General features: G+C 43.1%; 3 protein-coding genes across 3 annotated transcripts; 1 reads left to right on the forward strand and 2 right to left on the reverse strand.

Moving 5' to 3' along the window:
- Positions 1-699: 699 nt before the first annotated feature.
- Positions 700-4,345, forward strand: LOC311496886 (C-type mannose receptor 2-like). The gene is made up of 3 exons (XM_084556911.1): positions 700-2,421; positions 2,498-2,595; positions 3,391-4,345. The coding sequence occupies exons 1-3, from the start codon at positions 2,052-2,054 to the stop codon at positions 3,544-3,546; spliced, it is 624 nt and encodes a 207-aa protein (XP_084413037.1). The 5' UTR covers positions 700-2,051; the 3' UTR covers positions 3,547-4,345.
- A 152-nt stretch (positions 4,346-4,497) lies between these two features.
- On the reverse strand, positions 4,498-9,520 carry s100v1 (S100 calcium binding protein V1). Its single transcript, XM_084556913.1, has 3 exons — positions 9,292-9,520; positions 7,012-7,140; positions 4,498-5,823 (listed from the first exon to the last, which is right to left on the reverse strand). The coding sequence occupies exons 1-3, from the start codon at positions 9,301-9,303 to the stop codon at positions 5,653-5,655; spliced, it is 312 nt and encodes a 103-aa protein (XP_084413039.1). The 5' UTR covers positions 9,304-9,520; the 3' UTR covers positions 4,498-5,652.
- Positions 9,521-10,802: 1,282 nt separating this feature from the next.
- Positions 10,803-19,386, reverse strand: dcst2 (DC-STAMP domain containing 2; the record flags this gene model as incomplete). The annotated part of the gene is made up of 14 exons (XM_084556461.1): positions 19,278-19,386; positions 18,699-18,946; positions 17,886-18,056; positions 17,541-17,642; positions 16,243-16,437; positions 15,977-16,042; positions 15,688-15,901; positions 15,425-15,582; positions 15,145-15,309; positions 14,890-15,057; positions 14,651-14,751; positions 12,745-12,917; positions 11,925-12,052; positions 10,803-10,915 (listed from the first exon to the last, which is right to left on the reverse strand). Exons 1-14 carry the CDS (start codon positions 19,376-19,378, stop codon positions 10,803-10,805), a joined length of 2,103 nt encoding a protein of 700 aa, XP_084412587.1. The 5' UTR covers positions 19,379-19,386.
- Between the last annotated feature and the right edge of the window lie 422 nt (positions 19,387-19,808).

Below are 19,808 nucleotides of genomic sequence, written 5' to 3' on the forward strand. Positions count from 1 at the left end.
TCAGGTTGGATGTTGGTCTCTGTTGGTGCACGTTTCATACTCGTCAGTTCGCCGATGACGTGGACGGAGGCTCAGCTTTACTGCAGGAAGAACTTCATCGACTTCGCCACCATAGCAGACTTGAACGCCAACACCAAAGCCCAGAAGGCTGTGGCGGGCGCAAAAGTCTGGATCGGGCTCGTCCACGGCAACTGGAAATGGTCTGAGGGTCAAGCCATTTCCACCAACACCTGGTACAACAACTGGGGCTGGAACCAGCCGAGCAACAAGAAGTGTGCCACCACATCTGACTCCGGAAAGTGGTTTGCCAAAGACTGTGGAACTAAGTATTACTTCTTCTGCTACAGCGGTGAGTCAGAACAACACTGACCCCAGTGTTTGGTTATAACATAATTTTCAAAATATTGAGAAATCCATAACGACTCAAGAGTTGCTGTGGTTGGTGGAAATATTTGACGGAAGTAATATTATCTTATGCAAATGTTTTATTCATGAATGAAGTAAACATCCTAAAAACGCTCTCATGTGAGTGAAGTATGTTATCATCTAGCCATGGAAGGTACATAAATATACACCATTTGAAAGTTGTAGTAGAGGTTGATTAGTTAAATAAAAAAAGGTGGAGACCAGGAGGAAAAGAATGAGTCCTGGGTCACATTAAAGACCGACTCAACAGGGCTGATCTGAGGAAGAGGAGTTAAGTTCTGTGTTTCCTCAATATTTCCTTTGGGAGATGACCCGTATTTTAGAACTGTTGAAGAAACATTGAGGTTTCAGGGTAGGGCCAGATACTAGCCTATACCTCTTTAATTCAACATGTAATCTAGATTCTTAGCCTCAATGAAGTCAAAAAGAATCAGTGGAGATGATCAAAGTTTAATGCAAGCAGAGTTTATTCTCTGTGACACCCTGTGGGCCTCAAGGCCTGCTTCCTGTTTAGGGTGGCTACTAGGATCTGGGAAGGGGCTTGATTTGCCTTATTGCTGTCACCTGTGACCGCCCACCTATATATACTGGGGCAGGCAGTCTCAATCTCTCTCTCCTTTCTGGGTTGTGGTTTGAAGGAACACAACGGTTTGAATGTTCTCGCATTTGGTTAATAAATTTGAATTTTACTTTAAAAGAAATGTGTGTGGTCTCCACATTTTCTCCCTCCTCTCCTTTAAGCCAGGTTGTGACAAAAAAGAAATAAACCAGAGTCAGGAAGCCATGTCAAGTCAGACTGATTTTGTGGTGTTGTGCTTCATTAACATACTGTACATCCACAAAACATGTTATTATTCTCAAATACCTTCACACGCAATAATAGGTCTCTTCTTCAAAAACAATCGTGTCTATTCAAACTCTTCAACCAGGTCTTGGCCTCCCTCTTATGCCACAGTTATTTCTACATCATTTTCTTTGTACATTTTTAAAAAACACATACACAAACATCAGCAATACATAAGGTCAGACCGCCTGTGTCCTTCCCTCCTCTATCACAGTTTGGATACATGATTAAACATTAGAGATATGGTGTTAGTTCATTATAAACCTCCAGTCTCTATTTTGCTGTAAGCTGTAGAATTAGACAATAAAGACATGGGTCATTATTGAGGAAATAACTTGGATTCTCCCAGTGTCTTTATCTCCTTTATCCTCAGAGATGATCCTTCCCTCAGCAGTGGTTCCTCTGAGGATGAAGCTTCCAAGGTTCAGGTCTAATCTGAGTCTTTGTCTCTAAAATAAATCAGATCTTAACATGTGAGAGTCTTTCCATCTTGTTCCAACATCTGGATCATGTCTCCAAGTCAACCAGCAGCTGTTGATGGTTCTGATCCAGCGGTAGGTAGAGATCCATTAGAGACAGCAGCTGCTACAATATTCTACTGACCACATGATGGCGCTGCTGATTTACAGACACACAAACTGAGATCAGATCTCAAGAGCTGGCTGGGGACGCATGTTGATGCTACTTGGGATTGCCCAGGTAAGATATCAAAGATCTAAACTGGACCTGATGTTTTTCTGTTTCAGCTGTAACTCAGGGTCACGTCCTGGTGAAGAAGTCGATGAACTGGTGGGACGCTCAGTCTTTCTGCAGGACGAATCACACTGACCTGAGCAGCATCACGTCCTCCACGGACAACACACAGATCACAGATCTGCTGAGGAAAGCAGCTGCCACTGATACGTCACTTGGAGGGTTTTATAGTATTTTTTCCTGGCCTACAGGAGGCAGTACTTACATCCCAGCCATGCTCGCCTGGTTTGGTTTGTACAGGAAGGTACACGGGTGGTCAGACAACAGCACCGCCTCTTATAGACAGTGGGCGTATCAGCAGCCTAACAACACAGCAGAATGTGTAATGATGGACTCATCCTCGGCCGACTGGTACACCACATCCTGTGATCAGCAGCTCCCCTTCCTCTGTCAAGCAGGTGAGTCTGCCGTCAGCGTTTCTGCTGAGTCGGCTCAGATCCAGCTGGTCTGATCGTTTCTTCTCTTTATCTGCAGAACCCGAATCTTTGTCGCGGACGTCTCTGAAGATTCGGCTCAGCGGAGGGTCTGCAGACCTGAACAACCCAGCGGTGCAAGAATCCATCAAGAAGCAGGTCAGAGGACACAAGATCACACAGAAACTATTCTGTACAAGTAAAACCCCAAATTTATCTGTGGAATGAAACGATCTTCACCAAACTTTACTCCCCGTGCTATAACCCGCAGGAATTCACCAGGCACCAAGGCATGCTACATATCAAGCTAACTTTCTCTACAAGATGGCTGTATTGTGTTTATTATCTGTAGTACCACCATTAGATCACTGGAGGCGATTGTGTGTGGAATTTAGGCACAGGCCTCAGATTCTATCAGTCCAGTCACCATGTGGTTCATAGTTGATGTAGAATCATGTGGATAGACTCTAAAGGACAGAAGATAATAAAACTAGATCAGTTATATTTGTTGATGAAATATTGAGACAGAAGAAGAAACTCTGACATGATGACTGAGATATTCAAGGTTTGTCATCATGTTTTCTCTGTTAGCTGAGGCTAGCTGGTTAGCTCCAGCTATGTAATGCGTGGTATCAATGGAAAGAGTATCTTCTCTAGTTTCAGATGATGTCTGATGACTGTTATTTCACTATTAAAATATTCAAATTAGTAATAAACAAACATTTTTGAATAAAATACACTTGGTCACAAATCAGTCACTGCAACAACAACTAGAGGAGTTTCTGCTTCTGCTAGAAGTTGAATTATAGGTTGAACGCTGAGAAACAAATTTCTTGCATGTGCATATTTATACTTGGCCAATAAATACTCATTAGCATTTAAGATTATTTCCATTTTACGTCAATCACCGTGATTGAATAGCTGTGTCCGTTTAACGTGAGGAACTTGTTTCAGCTGGAGCAGAAGCTGGCAGAGGGAGGCATCACAGGGGGCGTCAAGCTGAGGTGGAAGACTCCGCCTGACAGGAAGGTTTTCCACAGAGAGCACAAGGAGACAGCGCCCCCTGCTGCCCCGGTGGAGAACGACAGCTGTGTGGAATCCATAGAGTGATTAATGATGTGTTTTATCTGAGGTTTAGTGACTTTCTTCTCATCCGTCTATCGTGTAGTTTGCCTTTAATGGAGCAATATCTGATGAGCAGATATCAAGTTAATGATCCTTTACATTAGATATTGATAAGTTGTCAGAGAATGTGTGCTGTGAATTTCAAAATCTGGCTCTTTGGTTTGTTATTAAATCATCAATTCCTCCTTAAAAATGCAAAGAGTTGGGTTGCTGTTGTCTTTTTATTATACTGATGCTTTGCTTTAACTGAACATAGAACTGTCTCAGTTCCCTCCAAAACATGGGTTCATTGTACTAGTCTTAAATGTGTTGTGAAATATAAGGAGCTGAGAGAGAGAAATCATCAACATAAAAATAAAAAGTTCATGAAGAATCACTGTCTCAGAAACCTCCTCACTGATCTGCTGAATATTTCTAACAGCTGATCAATGAGTCGATCAGATCAACGTCTGAAAGTCAACAGAAGGAGACGACTCATGGAAGGCAGGTTACATGTCAGTGCAGAGCTAAGTATCTGTGGCAGATTATTGATGAACTGACTTTTAAATTTGGTTTATACTCCCATAACCTGTTTACGTGCACCGTAGGGTCCAGCACTGTGAACGGGTGTGTCAGGACTGTTCTGTAATTACACAGCTAAAATGCTACGGCAATATAAATGTTTGTAAAACAGCTCACCAATAATCTGCCATAGATGTTGGTAGAGAAGATATGGAGGGAATAACAGTATTTGTATGGATTTTGTATGGATCTATAATGTGCACAATGGTAGAATTTGTGCACATTTCTGCTAAAAGAAGCTTTAGACTTCACTGTTGAATGTCGTGTTCAAATCTTTCAATAGCATCAATGCATTGCGTCATCTGCCGGCTAACTTTTAACAGCAGTGATCCATCCTCTCCTCTTTCTCTCATAATAATAATCCACACTTTAAAATCAAAAGCAGGGACACATTTATTAACAAACACTCATCAGAGTCGAGATGATCGGAGGGTTTACCATGAAAAAAACAAAACAAAAAACAACACACATCAGTGACGTTCAGACTGAATATAAAAGTCAGGAGTTAGTATCAAAACAGCACATCGTTATTCATGAGATGAACAGATGGGAAGAAGGAAGTCATTTCCTGTTCGTAAAAAAGAACGAAGTAACTCCAGGATTACATTTAAGGCAAATTTTTATTGGTAAAAATGTTCTAGTGTCAAGTTTTAATAAATTTCTCTAAAGCTTGAAGTCAATTCTGTAAACTTTTACCTCTGTTAAAAATTCAGGAAAATGCTTTAAAATGTTTTGATCTATGAATCTATAATGAGCCCGTCAGAGTCTCTGTACGGAGGACCAAACATGACTTAATCAAAACAAGGTTCAATTTGTATTAAAACATTTATTTTGCAGTTAAGTTCAGTATTATATTAATTTCCTAATTTATTACATGAGCCTGTATAAATTTATTTTCCAAACGATTCATTTGTTTTTTGTATTTTACATTTTTTTCATTTCATCTTTTATACTTTTTTCTCCATCTAAAATAGAAAGTATGTAAATGTGTTTCATAGCTTTGTTATTTTAGAAACGTTGCTTTTTTTCTTTTTATTTATTTGTCACTCTTTATCTTAAAATAAATGTATGAAAATGTATTTCACAGCTATTTAATCTTTAAAATCTAATTTTTACATTTTTGATTTTCATTTCTCACTTTGTCTGTACCTTTAATAAAAGGTTGTAAATGAATTTGCTGACATTCACGGTTTTAAAATGAACATTTACCTTTGTAAATCAATTATTATTATTTGAAGATGTTTTGTTTTACTAACTTACTTGCTGGTCTGATTTACTGATTTATTAATTAATTTGTGTTATTTGAAGTCATCTCTGGTCCTCCGTACCTTCAGACTCCTGCAGGTTTTAATACAAACTGCAGGTTGTAACTTCAAACAAAGTTTGAATTTTGCTGGTAAAACTCTTCTTCTCTTGTTTCTGTGTGCTTTCCTTTCTGACTGTGATGCTGCAGCGCCCCCCTGTGGTCAGGGCAGAGAGACCAGGCGGGTGTGGTGTTTCCAGGCTCAGGTGGTGGTGGTGATGGTCTGGTCACTGCAGCAGGCAGTTGCACTTTACGTTCTTCTCTTTGTGCATGGTGTCAAACAACTGGCCGGCCTGTGAGTTGATCAGATTCCAGAAGTTCTCGAAGGAGATGTTCTGCCCGCTCTGGACGCCCATCTGCTGCAGGATCTTACCCAGGCCTTCCTCGCTCTCCACCGTCTGCAAACAGGAAAACAGAAAAGTCGGTCAGTCGGCACTGCTGGAAACATTTAGAGGAAACTCTGGGGACTGTGATGTCAGGCATGAAGCATCCAGAAAAACAGAAAGGAATGGAGGATGGCTTTAATTACTGTTATTATGAGGAAGTAGCTCCACCTACTGGCAGAAGGAAGAAGTGTGGACTCAGTGCCACTCAGTCCTCCACTCAGAAAAACAGAGGTACAAGTAAAGCCAAGCTGACGTCTAAAATATGAACTAAAATATAGAAATGAATATAATAACAGCTTGGAAAGATAAAGATTCAGTAGAAGTAGAAGAATTTATTCAAATATTCAGTAACACTATGAAACCCCACAAGTTATTAGTGTAGTAAAGTTGTTTGGGAGTCTCTCTGTTGGGAACTAATTCTGCTCCAGCAAAGATCTGCCAGGCCAATCAGATCGTTTGGGGGCGGGACTTAATGTGGTGATGGACAGAAGACAGAAAATGTCAATTAAGTATAATTTTTACTTTTAAATAATTCAAATTGAACTTTGAACTACATTTAATTTACTGCAATTTAATTCAAGTTCAATTTCAGTTTTACATTCAGGGCTTCAAATCAAATAAAGAGATAATGAGTTCTTTATTTCATTTGAGAATTAAACCATTTAAGGCAGAGGTCTTCAACAGGGGGTCCGCGACCCCTAGGGGGTCCACAGAGGTACTGCAGGGGGGTCGCCAAAATTCATCTTCCCGTAAATTTGTGTCTTTAAATACACATATACATAAGTAGGGGGTCCCCGCTCCGTCTCTCCATCAGTGTGGGGGTACTTGGCCTGGAAAACGTTGAAGACCCCTGATTTAAGGTATGAGATTTTATTTTTTTATTATTTTTACTATCTATTTAAATCATCTAATGCATGCTCATGTGTGAGGCCATGACTTTACAACTGAATTAATACATACATGCTTGTTCATTGTTATTGGTAAGTAAATAAATATTTAAGTAAAGCCACAAATTATCACCTTAAATGTCCATTAAAATAGCTTCAGTTAGTCAGAACATTATAAGATATTCTCTCTACAAACTCTTCTAGTTTCCAGGTACAGTGTTTACAGGACTGGCTCAGGAAAGATAATATTAAACAAGAGAAAGGACGGTTTCAAAAGTCGCGTCATGATTGGAGGATGAGATGTTATCGGTACCTTGGCGATGGCAGGCATCTGTTTGGAGAGCATGCTCTGGAACTGGGAGGTGTTCATGGTCGGCTTGTTGTCTGCAGCGGTGTGAAACTCTGTGACCAGCGAGTTGATGGCCAACTCCAGATCTGAGTACTGAAAAACAAGTTATTAGTCATATTTAATAATCTGTCTTAACAGAACATAAAACCCACTACTTCTGATTCTATCCTGACTGGTTCCTGCTGCCGTCGCTTGTTTTTAATGTCACTAACATGACAATAGTGTTAAAGGTGGTGGATATGTATGGGAGCATGTATGGACAGAAGAACAGAGGACCGAGGACCGAGCCTTGAGGGACGCCACGAGTCAGAGGAGGCTTCACTGGCCACTACAGAAAACGTACTTCAACAAGACAAGAATATTTATTTATCTTAAATGTTGATGCTTAAAGAGCCAGTTACAGTAAACGGTGATAAAAGTATGTTCCAGAGGATGATGGACGAGTCAACGCTGTATTTGGTTTTAGCAGAAGTGAAGAGTCAGAGCGCCTGGTTGTCCACTACCTGAACAGATTATTATTACACCTGATGTTTACTTGTCAACTCTACTACTGAAGGGTTCCCAGACTAATTTCTTTTACCAAAAATATGTCCCTTTAAAAAGATGACAAACTACTCGATCCATCGCTCTAAAACGAGTTTAAAAAGTAAAGTAGGAGGCGTTTTTATATCTACCGGGTGAAGCTTTATGAATCTGGAATCTCAGGAATCTCTATCATCACAGATCGAGTCTCAGAAACCGGAAAGGAAGAAAGACAGAAGGGGTCTCGCCCTGCGTCAGTCAGGAAGACCCAGCGGCACTTCATTTCCCAGCCTGCACCTGGCTTTAATTCTCACTAATGTTATATTTTATGGCCTCGTCAAGCCTCATGGAGAGAAAGAGAATCTGTCGGCCAATCAGGATAAGACCCTACAACGTTTAGACATCGTCTCGTTTTGATTTTAACACGTTTAATGACTTTATAACAAAGAAGACTTTTAAAACTGACAAGATGCGACACAATGAGACGAGAAAAGACACGTTAAGACGAGACAGGACTGTTGTCTATGGTCTCACAGCTCATTGTCTCTTTATTGAAGCCTCCATGTCAACGGTTCCTCAGATTCGTCCAACGTTCAGTTTTAATCACTGTTAATCATTGACTCATCTGCTCCTCTAGACTTTTTCTGTAATGGCCGATCCGTTCCGAGGCGTCTCTCAAGATTAAAACCAGTTTACAAAGACTAAACCAGGGAGTTTATGTGTAAACACTGAGGCTGAGGACAGACGGTTGGGTTCTGGCCTCGGGCTGAAGCAGAAACTGTTCAACAGCTGAATGAGATCAGGCCTCTGAGGACTGGCTGCTGTTGTGAAAGAGGGCGGCGGCTGCAGAGATCGGCCTGAACCCAGAGCAGCCGCTCGCCTTCACCTCCCGAAAACCAGTTTCTCTTTCCTCTGCCTCATTTACTGTTTACAGCTGCTTTAAACCGACGGCACGGAGCTGCTGCTGCCTCAGACTCAAACCAAACACACCATTAAGATGGAATCAAACTTTATCTTTTCCCACTTTATAAGAAGATTAATCATAAAAGACTGTGAGTCAAATGGAAGGAAAGTTAACAGAGCACATCTGGAACCTGTCCACTAACCACTCCCTGTGATGAATTCAGGAAAACTTCAACAAGAGCCACGTTTTAAAAGCTTCAAATCAACGGTTCTGGAGCAAAATCTGCTTTAAAATGAATAAAACTTGAACCTTTAGGTGAATTTAAAAAGAAACAATCAACTAAAACCTAAAGATTCCTGATTGTTTTCAGCGTCAGATTCAAAGCTGAGTTTTATTTTCACCTGAGGAGACGTGTTGTTTAACTGACTTTAAGCTGATTTCACTTCCCTGTGTTCAGGTCACAGATCACTGACAGACAACAGGCCCATGAAGCAGCTCTGGTCTGATGTGAAGGCCTTTCTGGAGCAGGAGCAGCTGTGGCTTTAATTTGATTTGAGATATTTGATTTATTTATTTAAAAAAAAAAAAAAAAAAGATTTGCAGCAAGAGAATCAAAGTGACTGAAGGTGATTTTTCTATCTGTTGTTCTCTTTTCATCAGGATGAAGTTTTGAAATAGTTTGATGAAGCCCGACATTCCTCCTGCTCCACCCAGCCTCAGCCTCAGCCCTACTCCTCAGATCTGATCCTGATCGATCCCAGGTCGATCGATGGGTCGATCCAGAGCCCGGATCGGGTCGGACCGGGTCGGTGTCTTACCTTAGTCGCCATGTGAGCAGCTTTGGTCCAAAAAGTCCGAAAGAAAAAAACGGAAAAAGCGAAACGAGAGCGAAGAAGAAGAAGAAGCGACTGGAGCGAAGCGCAGAGTCCACGGAGACAGAAACAGTCCTCTTCCTGCTGACAGAGTCCTCCCACTACACACACACACACACACACACACACACACACCGAACACACACTCTGTAGTACTACACACTGTGAACAAACACACTGACACCGTTTAAACACTCACTGCTTCGTGTTCCTGCAGCAACTCAACGATTTTAAACTTTCTGCAAAGTTTCTTTGTTGCTGAGCCACACCCTGAAAATACACACTAACAACACACTACCAACACACGAACACACCCTGAAAACACACACACACACACACCAACACACACACACACTAACACACACTCAGCAGTCCAACCAGTCAGTATTACATCTGAAAGAATTAGTTTCTGCTTTATTTATTTAAAACATTCATTTGTTTAAAAAATATAATTATTAATAATAATAATAAAATGTTTTAAAAATTATTTTAAGTAGTATTTAAAATATTTATTTTTAAAAAAATATGAAAATAGCATCTATACAGAGACAATGAGGGCGTGTCCTTCTTCTTCTTCTTCTGTTCTATTTCCCGTAGATGTTCTTCTCTTCTTCACTGGTTGATGAACTCATGTACTGATCATTTTATCTGGTCTCCATGGTAACGGCTAACTGTCTGACCAGGTGGATGGAGACGTGTTGACCACATGAACCTAGAGTCAGTAAAGACGATTCTGATTGGTCTGATGCTTTATTGACTTTCATCCTGGAGGCGGAGGCTGAGGCTGGAGGCGGCGGAGTGAAAGGAGGCGTTGGACTCCTCGGACCCGGGCCGGTCCTGGTCCGTCACGTCTGCTTCACTGTCCAATGAGAGGAAACAAAAAAACAAACGTTGACATTCAGGTCAAACCATCATTTATAGTCCAGAGCATCAGTCCCACCTCAGGACGTCTCTCCCTCCTCCTGTCCACCTTCGTCGTCCTCGGCCTTCAGAGAAACCCGGCTCCTCGTCATCAGTGGAGTCTCTGAGAGAGAAAAGAGCAGGAACCTGAGCTCTTCAATCAGCCACAACATTATGACCACTTTGATCAACCAAAGCCTCGTCGTTCTCTGATTCCTTCTCAAACATAAATCCAGTTTATCTCTTGATTTTGAAATGAAATCGAACCAGTTCTGTTTTATTTGTCGTCTAATTTTACTCCAGAGGTGGAAGCAGCAGTTTAACTGTAACTGGATCAGAGTGAACCAGTGTTTGTCCACTTTTAGAACAACATCTGATCTTTACCTGCATCAAGACCGAAGCTAATGAACAGACACATGGACTAAATGTCGTAGATGCTTCCTCACGTTAAGTTCTGCAGCAGGTTGCTACACGGTTAGCATTCCCTCCACACGGCTAAGCTAACGCTGATTAAACAGATCTATGATTATGAAACGATCTGCAGCTGAAGCCGACACTCACAGCTCCTCCTCCTCCTCCTCCTCCTCGCCGTCTTCCTGGAAGGTCAGAGGTCGCGTGCAGACGACACACGTGTTTCCCAAACTGTTGAAACACGGCCGACAGTAGAGGCCTGGAAAAACAAGACGGCAGCTTGTAAAAAGGTCTAGAATCAGGGTCAGAGGCTGGAACAACATTTAACTGGAGATATTTAACATATTTTGCGTCCTTTTAATAATACTGTTCACGTCTTTTTGCAGTGGTTGTAAATACGTGAGCGTGTCTCATGTCTACAGTTGCTCTCTGTTATCTTTCTGACTTCAGCTGAGTCAACAGCAGGACACGCCCTCAGAAAACACTCCACCGTCCTGTAGAAATAGTTCAGCTGACGGCGTCACAGCAGAGGAATGTGTCCAGGTCTCTGATACGAAACTATCTGTCTGATTTAAATTCAGTTTAAAGTGAAAACGTGGAGACACGGCTTGGAGAGCACTGTAAAAACTGAAATCTTTTCTGTTTTCTGAGAAGTAGGACCGTCCTAAAGGTTTTAGATGAACACAAAGAAGATGGAACGACTCCTTAAACATATTAAAAACAGATCATTAATCCCTTGAGCCAAGATCCCAGACAAAACACATTTAGAGGCTCAGTCCAACTGAAAAACCAACCATCAGGCTAGCAGCTAGCTGACCAGCTAGCAGCAACATGAAGACATCAGATACCTGGACCAGTCACCACCAGTATGCAGCATTCAGTCAGTGGGGTTTTCAGGTGGGCACCTCCCTTCACTGATGTTTGGTTAAGTTAGGCCCATGAGTTTGTTTTGTTGAGTTCTGTCCCTGTGTCTTCACCTTCATAGTCTAATCAGTTCATTGTTGAAAACAAGTCGCCTCAGGCTGCAGCTCTCAGCAGCAGCAGGACACGCCCTGTTTATTAATAACGTCTGACAACGACACAGGCTGTAAAATAAACTATCACTGTCTTCAACAATCAGCCATAACTATGTGATGAGACATATGTCCTCAGAGCTGGACAGATTTGACTAAAAGGATCAAACTGTGACGTCTAGACGACTGGATCAGAACATCTACGTGATCCTGGTCTCAAACCGAGCGTCTCAGGACTCGTCTCAGAATATTTACCTGGACACCGTGGGACGTCACATGAGATGGTGTTGTGGTCCTCCGGCCTCACCTCATCTCCACAGGCCAGACAGCTGACGGGGGGCGACAGGCCCAGCAGGTGAGACAGGTGAACTCCTCCAGGTATCCTGACAGACACATATCAGCTGACACCTGCACCCAACTCTATTTAATTCAGTTTAGCTAACGTTAGCTGCTAACGTTAGCAGCTAGAAAGAGGAAGATATTCTCTTGACGTCACCAGGACAAGATGGCGGCGTCCCATCCTGAGATGCTTTAGCTTTATTTTGTGTGGTGGGAGGAGTTAGTGACGCGTCGGCCATCTTGGTCTTAATTTATGGTCCAATGAATCCTCAGGTGTTTATCAACACAAAGTCTGGACTTTAACTCTCAGCAGTTTGGGTCTGATTCTAAAGTACGGACTCTGCTTTAGGACTGTTCTCATTCAGGTCTAGTCTGGTTCAGGTCTAGTGCCAGTCTGGCTTAGGTCTAGTTTCAGGTCTGTGGTGATGGACAGATGTCACCTGAGCCACGTGGAGCTGAATTAGTTTCCAACTAAAAGTCTCTGATTGGTTGGAGGAGGATCCAGGTGATGTTTAAACACGCCCCAAACTAATTGTGTTGTTTACTATTCATAGTTTTATTTCTTTATTCTTTTTTCTTTACATTTGATCTTTAACTAATTAACACAGTCGGGGGTTGTTGTGTTCACAGGTGCTGTACCATGTGACGTATGTGAGTATAAATGTAAAAGGTAAGATCTGGGTTCATCAGATGTTTTCAGATTCATCTCTAGAGATGAACGTAAACAGTTTCCTACCGAAAGAGTAGATGTTGAAGTCGGCTTCCTCCTCCTCCTCCTCCTCCTCCTCCTCTTCCTCCTCCTCCTCCTCCTCCCTGGTCGGCTCTGTTCCTAACTACTGACCTCCTCAGGACTCGTCCCATCGTCCTCCTCTCATCCAGAATCTTCTGGCGGAGGAACCAGAGTCTCTCCTGGTGAACGATGCAGAAATAACAATAAGTCACTGTTTCATTCTCACTCGTTCATCGGAGGTTGTCATGATCTTATCTCACAGACCATCGCTGACAGAGTCTCTGAAACACAAGGTTTCAGAGATAAACCGACGTGTTGACGGCAGACTGACGGGTGGACTGAAGCTGACGTCTGAACACAGCTGAAGACTCTTCAAACAATAATCTGAATGATTCTCCACATTCTTTATAAACATATGAACATGAACCTGTTTATTCACAACTCAGTAAAATCTGAATAATCTGATTAAAAAGAGGAACCAGGTTCAGGTAAAACGGATTTTAGTACGAAATAAATATAAAGCCTTAATAAAATCTGAATGTTTTCTCTAATAAACAAATATTTTAAGAATGAACATGCAGCAAAGAATGAAAAGACATGTAGGGAATTTAATCTGGTTCAGGTCTAGTTTCAGACTGGTTCAGGTCTAGTTTCAGACTGGTTCAGGTCTAGTTTTATTCTGGTTCAGGTCTAGTTTCAGACTGGTTCAGGTCTAGTTTTATTCTGGTTCAGGTCTAGTTTCAGACTGGTTCAGGTCTAGTTTTATTCTGGTTCAGGTCTAGTTTCAGACTGGTTCAGGTCTAGTTTTATTCTGGTTCAGGTCTAGTTTTATTCTGGTTCACGTCTAGTTTCAGACTGGTTCAGGTCTCGTTTCAGACTGGTTCAGGTCTCGTTTCAGACTGGTTCAGGTCTAGTTTAGACCTGCCTACTGCTTCCTGTTTTCATCCTTTCATTCTGGAGATTCTTCAGATTCCTCTCTGCTCCGTGACCTCTCACCTACATCACCTGGTCTTCCTCCCAGTGTTTCAGCCTTTAAACACACCTTTACTCCACCAGAGCTGTGGGGGCGGAGCCAACAGGTAGAGAGCCTGGTCTGCTACATGATCCACAGCGCGCTGACGTCACAGGATCAGTCTTTCTTTGAGTCGCTGGGCGTCGTCCAAATCCCTCGAGGGACTGAGATTTGAAGAGTGAGAGACTCTGAGGACGTTTGTCTCGTTTGTCTCGTGTCGACTTCATTTTAACATTTGATCGAATGAAAAGAGGATGTTTGTTCCCTCACCTGGTTCTGCCTGGAACTCAGGGAACCGAAGTCTCTGTTTACATTAAAGACACTGATAAGTATCTGTGGCTGTTTTTCAGGTTTCCAGGATCTGGGTACGTCGGGGGGGGGTAAACAGATTATCACCACAACACAGTCTGATATTAACACCTGATTACCAGGTGATGTGTGTCACTCTGGAACAGTCTAGATCAGCATCCTGGACAACGATGAAATTAAAACTGACGCTGTTTTCTGACATTGATGCGTCTGTAGGAGTCGTCTCGTTTGTATTTGGTCCCACCCACTAACATGGAGGGGGCGGGGCTTATTTGAGCATAGACTGTATATAAATATGGACACCACGTCTCCTCTTCCTCTCATTGGTCAAACTGACTCTATTTTCCCGGGGATACGGGCGGCGCCATCTTGTGAGTTTGGATCCAGAGTCTGATCAGTACGGTCTGAGGGCGGAGCCACGTGGAGCCGTGATATTGATGCCCCGCCCACACTTCCTCCAGACTCACTCATGTTTTAGTTTAATTAATACTACGCTCTGCTCTACCCTTTTTCCTGCTAATCAGCACAGTTGCTATACCATGTGATGTGTGTGTTAGTGTGTGTTTGTGTTAGTGTGTGTTTGTTGTGTACCAGCTCTCTCTCTGGGTGGTATGAAGCACAGATGAGTCGTCTGCAGCGCTGCATCAGTCCTCCGGTCAGAGAGACCATCAGAGCCAGGCCCAGCAGGAACCCTGCACCACAGAGTAAAACCAGCAGGTCAGAGCCTTGCTCAGCGGCTCAGAGGCTCAGAGGCGTCTCTTGAGTCTACTTTTCTTTGATTCGTGTTTTAGTTCCTCAGATCATAACGTTGATATTTCACGTCGTCGTACCGAGGATGAAACACGTGGCGTAGTCCGGCTCTGACGGCTCCAGCAGACACTTCCTGCTGACCACCGTCACGTTTCTTCCCTGCAGGACGTTGAAGGACGACACCAGGTCCCTGAAGACGTCGGAGGCGTAACCCGATCCGTTCACCTGGACCGCCAGCCGGACCGGAGCTAACGGGGCAAACAGTCACAGCCGCAGGGTCAGAGGTCAGAAGTCAGAGGTCAAACCCACAACCGTCCTGTCAGCCGCTGTCTCACCTCGCGCCACGACGTCCCCCTTCACCTGGTGGTGCACCTGGTCCAGAATCCAGAAGACCAGGAAGTCCAGCGCCACCAGCAGGCAGCCAATCAGCATGTATCTGAGGACGGAGGCCACGCCCATTATCACGGTCTGCCACTCTCTGGTCGTCAGCTGAAACGAGACTGGAGGAAAAAAAGGATCCGTTTACATTAATGATGACATCATCCAACCCCAGCCAATCAGACACAAGCTTCAAATCTGCCCCGCCCACACACACACACACACAGGTGTACTGACAGGGTGTGATGTAGGTCTTAGCTTCTCTGCTTGTGATTGGCAGGATGGAGGCTCCGCCCCTTGAGGTCACCTGACGGTCGAGCTCTTCAAACTGAGCGCTGATGTAAGTGTTGTCAAAGCTGATGTCACTGAGATACCTGCGCCTGTACCGCACCGCCCTGCACACACACAATACACACAACACAAATACACAGATACACCAACACACAACGACACAAAAGAACACAAACACACACGTAGTAAGATGAAGCGTGGATCCTGACCTGAGGAAGGAGGCGGCGAGCAGCAGGAGGCCGGCGTACGTGAGCGGTGCGCTGAGTTTCTGAAACACTTTTAGATCTGATGACACCTCCTCCATGACATCCTGGGACACCTGCTGCACCGAGCGGCTGCTGTTGGAGTCCAGGTCAAAGTTCACGGAGGCTGAGATGTTGAAGTCAAACTCCCGCTTCATTTTCTCAAACGCTGCGACGGCGGCTGAAAGAAAAGAACGATCTGAGTCCGAGTCGTTGGCTGGAGAAGGAAATTTAAATGATGAAGGAGTGAACTCACGAGCTGCCAGACGTTTCCTCAGATGACTGGCGACGTAGGACGGGATGATGCAGAAGAGCTCTCCAGCTGAGAGACACAAACATTATGAGAACTAAAATAACTTAAAGACACATTAAAGCTCATCTGATGTTTTTAGGATTAAATATCGTCAGAGGTTTAATCTCAGACGTGGAGCTGCGGGTCAGATGGAGTCAAATGTAACTTACAACATCATCATGAGCATCTGAGGAAGAATGAGTAAAACAATGAAAGGTCAGTGAACGCACCACGAGCGAGGTTACAGAGCGGCAGGAAGCCGTCCACGATCCCACACAAGAAGTCAAAGTCTCCGAGGAGGTCAGAGCAGTCGCTGCGAGCCTCGACAAACACCGCCCGACACTTCCTGTACGGGGAGCCCAGCTTGGCGTTACAGACGTCTCCGATGTCCACCAGGAAGTGGAGAACGTTCCTCAGAGTGCGAGCTGCAGGGTCAGAGGTCAAAGGTCAGAGATGTCACAGTAAATATACAGGTCTGTGCTGAGGATGCACTTCTGACTGAGCAGGAGGGGTTTCCTGAATCCACTCACTGTTCATGTGACTTCTTCTATATTTGCATGTAGCACATTTACATTCGTGTTTGTCTCTGTTTTACATTTTGATGATGGCAAGATCCTGTGTCCTTTAAAATCAAGTGGACAAGTGGGTGGACCAGACTTCAGTAACACTGTGTCTGATTAATTAGTGATCAACTAAAACATCTTCTAGATCAGAGAGTAGAAAACACCCTGATAGCAATGATATCATTCTGAACTCATTCAGCAACCCCTTGACTAGAACTGGACCAAGAGTTTAGAGAAATACCACAAAGGTTCTAGTAACAATAGAACCAGGCCCACTCTCCATCTGGACATGTGGAGAACCAAAGAACCCAAAGTGTTCCACGTTGGGTTCTTACCTCTTGAAAGGGAATCTGGCTACAAAATCCTACTGATTCCACTACAGGAGGCAACGTACACACAATTCAACCTTTGGACATTTTATTTCTCCTGGACATCATCACATTCTACCATTGTGATCATTATACAATCCAGAAGAAGATGGAGATTTCCTCCATGTTGTTCACACATGGAACTCCCCAGGGAAACCAGTCACCAAGGCATGCTACATATCAATGCTAAGCTAACTGTTACTACTAGATGGCTGTATTGTGTTTATTATCTGTAGTAGCACCATTAGACCACTAGATGGAGACAAAGGAACATGTATGAAATCAAGGCACAGGGCTCAGATTCTGTCAGGTAAGTCACCAAGTGGTTCATAGTTGATGTAGAATCACACCGATAGCCTCAATGAAATATTGAGACATAAGAAGAAATTCTGACATATGTGATGCTTCCTGTCAGTGGAAAGAGAGCTTCATGTAGGAGAAAGAATGGGTTTAATGATTACATGACTCTTTCCTTAGCGTCTTAAATCAGGTAAAAGTAAAGAAATCAGAACTTCAACACGACTAAAGTTTGCTCCAATAAATAAAAACCTGTCTAATGATGGTCACCACTCTAATAAAAGCCTGAAGTTGCCTCACCAACATGACGAACACTGTCTGTCAGGGCGTGGATGAAGTTCTGGACTCGTCCGGCTACAGAGTAAGCGTTACTGCTGATCTCTCTGATTTTGTCCAACGCAGCTGCAAAGCAACAACAACAGAAACTTCATACTTTAGCTGGTTTCATCCGACCAAACATTTATCAGGAAGATTTGTGTGGTAGGATTTGTAAACAAAGCTAACCGATCGTTGATATTAATTAAATACTAAGCAGTGGATTCTAACTCAAACCAAACAAATCTAATTCAATATAAAGAAAATGTGCACCAAGCATTAGTCCTGTTTTCAGTTTTTTCAGTGGTAGTTGAGATGGGTGGGGCTTACAGAAAAGGGGCGTGGCTGCTCTCTGCATCAGTTCCTGCGTTTGATTGGCTGCCAGCTCGGCCCCACACAGCAGACTGGAGGCAGCTCGCTCTGTGTTTTCCAAGGTGTTGGTGAGAGGACCAGACAGCAGCATCGACATGAACAGGACCAGAACAAACTTCCTGCCACGAGCTGAAACACAGGAGACAGACGATCAGGGTCCAGACTCTGAGTCTGATCAGAACCTCTTAATCTGTTTAAAATTTAGTTTAATTAGGAAGCTTCTAATCTGAAAGGAAGCGCTGATTCCATTGGAAAACTCTGTTAAGAAGCTCTAATGTCTGAAAGCTCTGAATCTGAACACTGAGTCCACCTGGAAGCTCAAGACCAAGGTTGGAAGTTGTAACTCTGTTTGGGAGTTCTGATTCAGTTTAAAAGCTCTAACTAAATTTGAAAGCTCGTAATCTGTTTGGATGCTCTGACTCAATTATCAGAGCCTGTAATCACTTGAATCATGTGGAAGCTCTAACTCCATTTTGACCAATTTTGGAGGTTTATATCTAAACCCCAGTGGCTCGTTGGTCTAGGGGTATGATTCTCGCTTTGGGTGCGAGAGGTCCCGGGTTCAAATCCCGGACGAGCCCTCTGCTTTTAGGGGGAGCTCTAGTTAGAGATACATGTTTAGGACTGAAGGGTTGAACTCCATTTGGAAGCTCTGGCCCCGGTTGAGAGATTTGACCCTGAAGAGTTCTAACCCTGTTTTACTCCTGAAGCTCTTAATCTATCTGGAAGCTCTTGTCATGTTTGTGAACTAGTTCAGAAGCTCTGATTTACCTGAGCCCAGCGAAGGCAGCATCACCATGACGTCCGCACGGACAGCGGCCGACAGCCCCACGCCGAACGCGGTCAGGCCGGCTACAGCTAGCGTGGCGTGGACGCAAAACCACAGCGGCTGCTTCTGCAGGACGAGAGTCATGACGCCGTAGAACGACGCCAACAACAACCCCAAGACAAACGCCACCAGGCTCCGCCCCGCCTCCACCAGGTGACCTCTGACCTTCCTCCTGCTCCTCTGAGTTGACCTGCAGTAGAAGGAGGTGGCACCAGCTCCAGAGACGACACCAACTACACTGACTGACTTCCTGTTTCTCTTAAAGGAACCAGAAATGTCTGAAAACTAGAAATCTTTGAGCATCTGCTAAATCTAGTTGATAAAAGTATTTTGTCCAGTGAACAGTTTTTCAGCTGGTTTCAACTTGTTTTATTTAAGCGCCAACAGTCGTCTGCCTGAACACGAACAAGTCACTGAAGAATAAGAAAACATAGATGCTCTCCATCATAGCTAAGACACTGTGTTAGCCCTAAGCTAACAGCTAGCTAGCTAACAGGTGTAGCTTGTGTTTATCCAGATACCTGTTCAGGACTCCTCTGAGAGTCTGTGTGACCCCGCCCCTCTCCACCTGGACTCTGATGTCATTCTTCTTCAGGTGTCTTTTCCTCTCTTCACGCTCCATCTTTTATTTCTGACTCTTTCACATCGACTGAAATGTTTTCACGTAACCTGGAGACCAGAGAATCTTCCAGAGGCTCCAACTGTCAGAGACTGTTTCAGTTAAATTCAGTATTTATTATTTTAATATTTTAGTTTTATCTAGTTTTTAATTGTCCTAAACTGTTTAATTATCTGAACATGTTTTATTTATGTAAGTATTAAAAATATGTCATTTAAATTCTTACACAGTATTACATTCATTACTATTATTATACAGTTTATTAGTTTTCTGGAAGGAGCTTTATACATTAATAATGATATATTATTTATTTTAAACATTAAATATGAATTTAAAATGTTATTTATAATGTTTTTGCTGTTTTGAGAATATTTGGTTGTATTAAATAAATAAATATATGATTCAAGGTTTTATTTTATAATATTTTATTTTG

Source organism: Chelon labrosus (assembly GCF_963514085.1).
Source record: "Chelon labrosus genome assembly, chromosome: 12".
NCBI classification, from domain to species: Eukaryota; Metazoa; Chordata; class Actinopteri; order Mugiliformes; family Mugilidae; genus Chelon; species Chelon labrosus.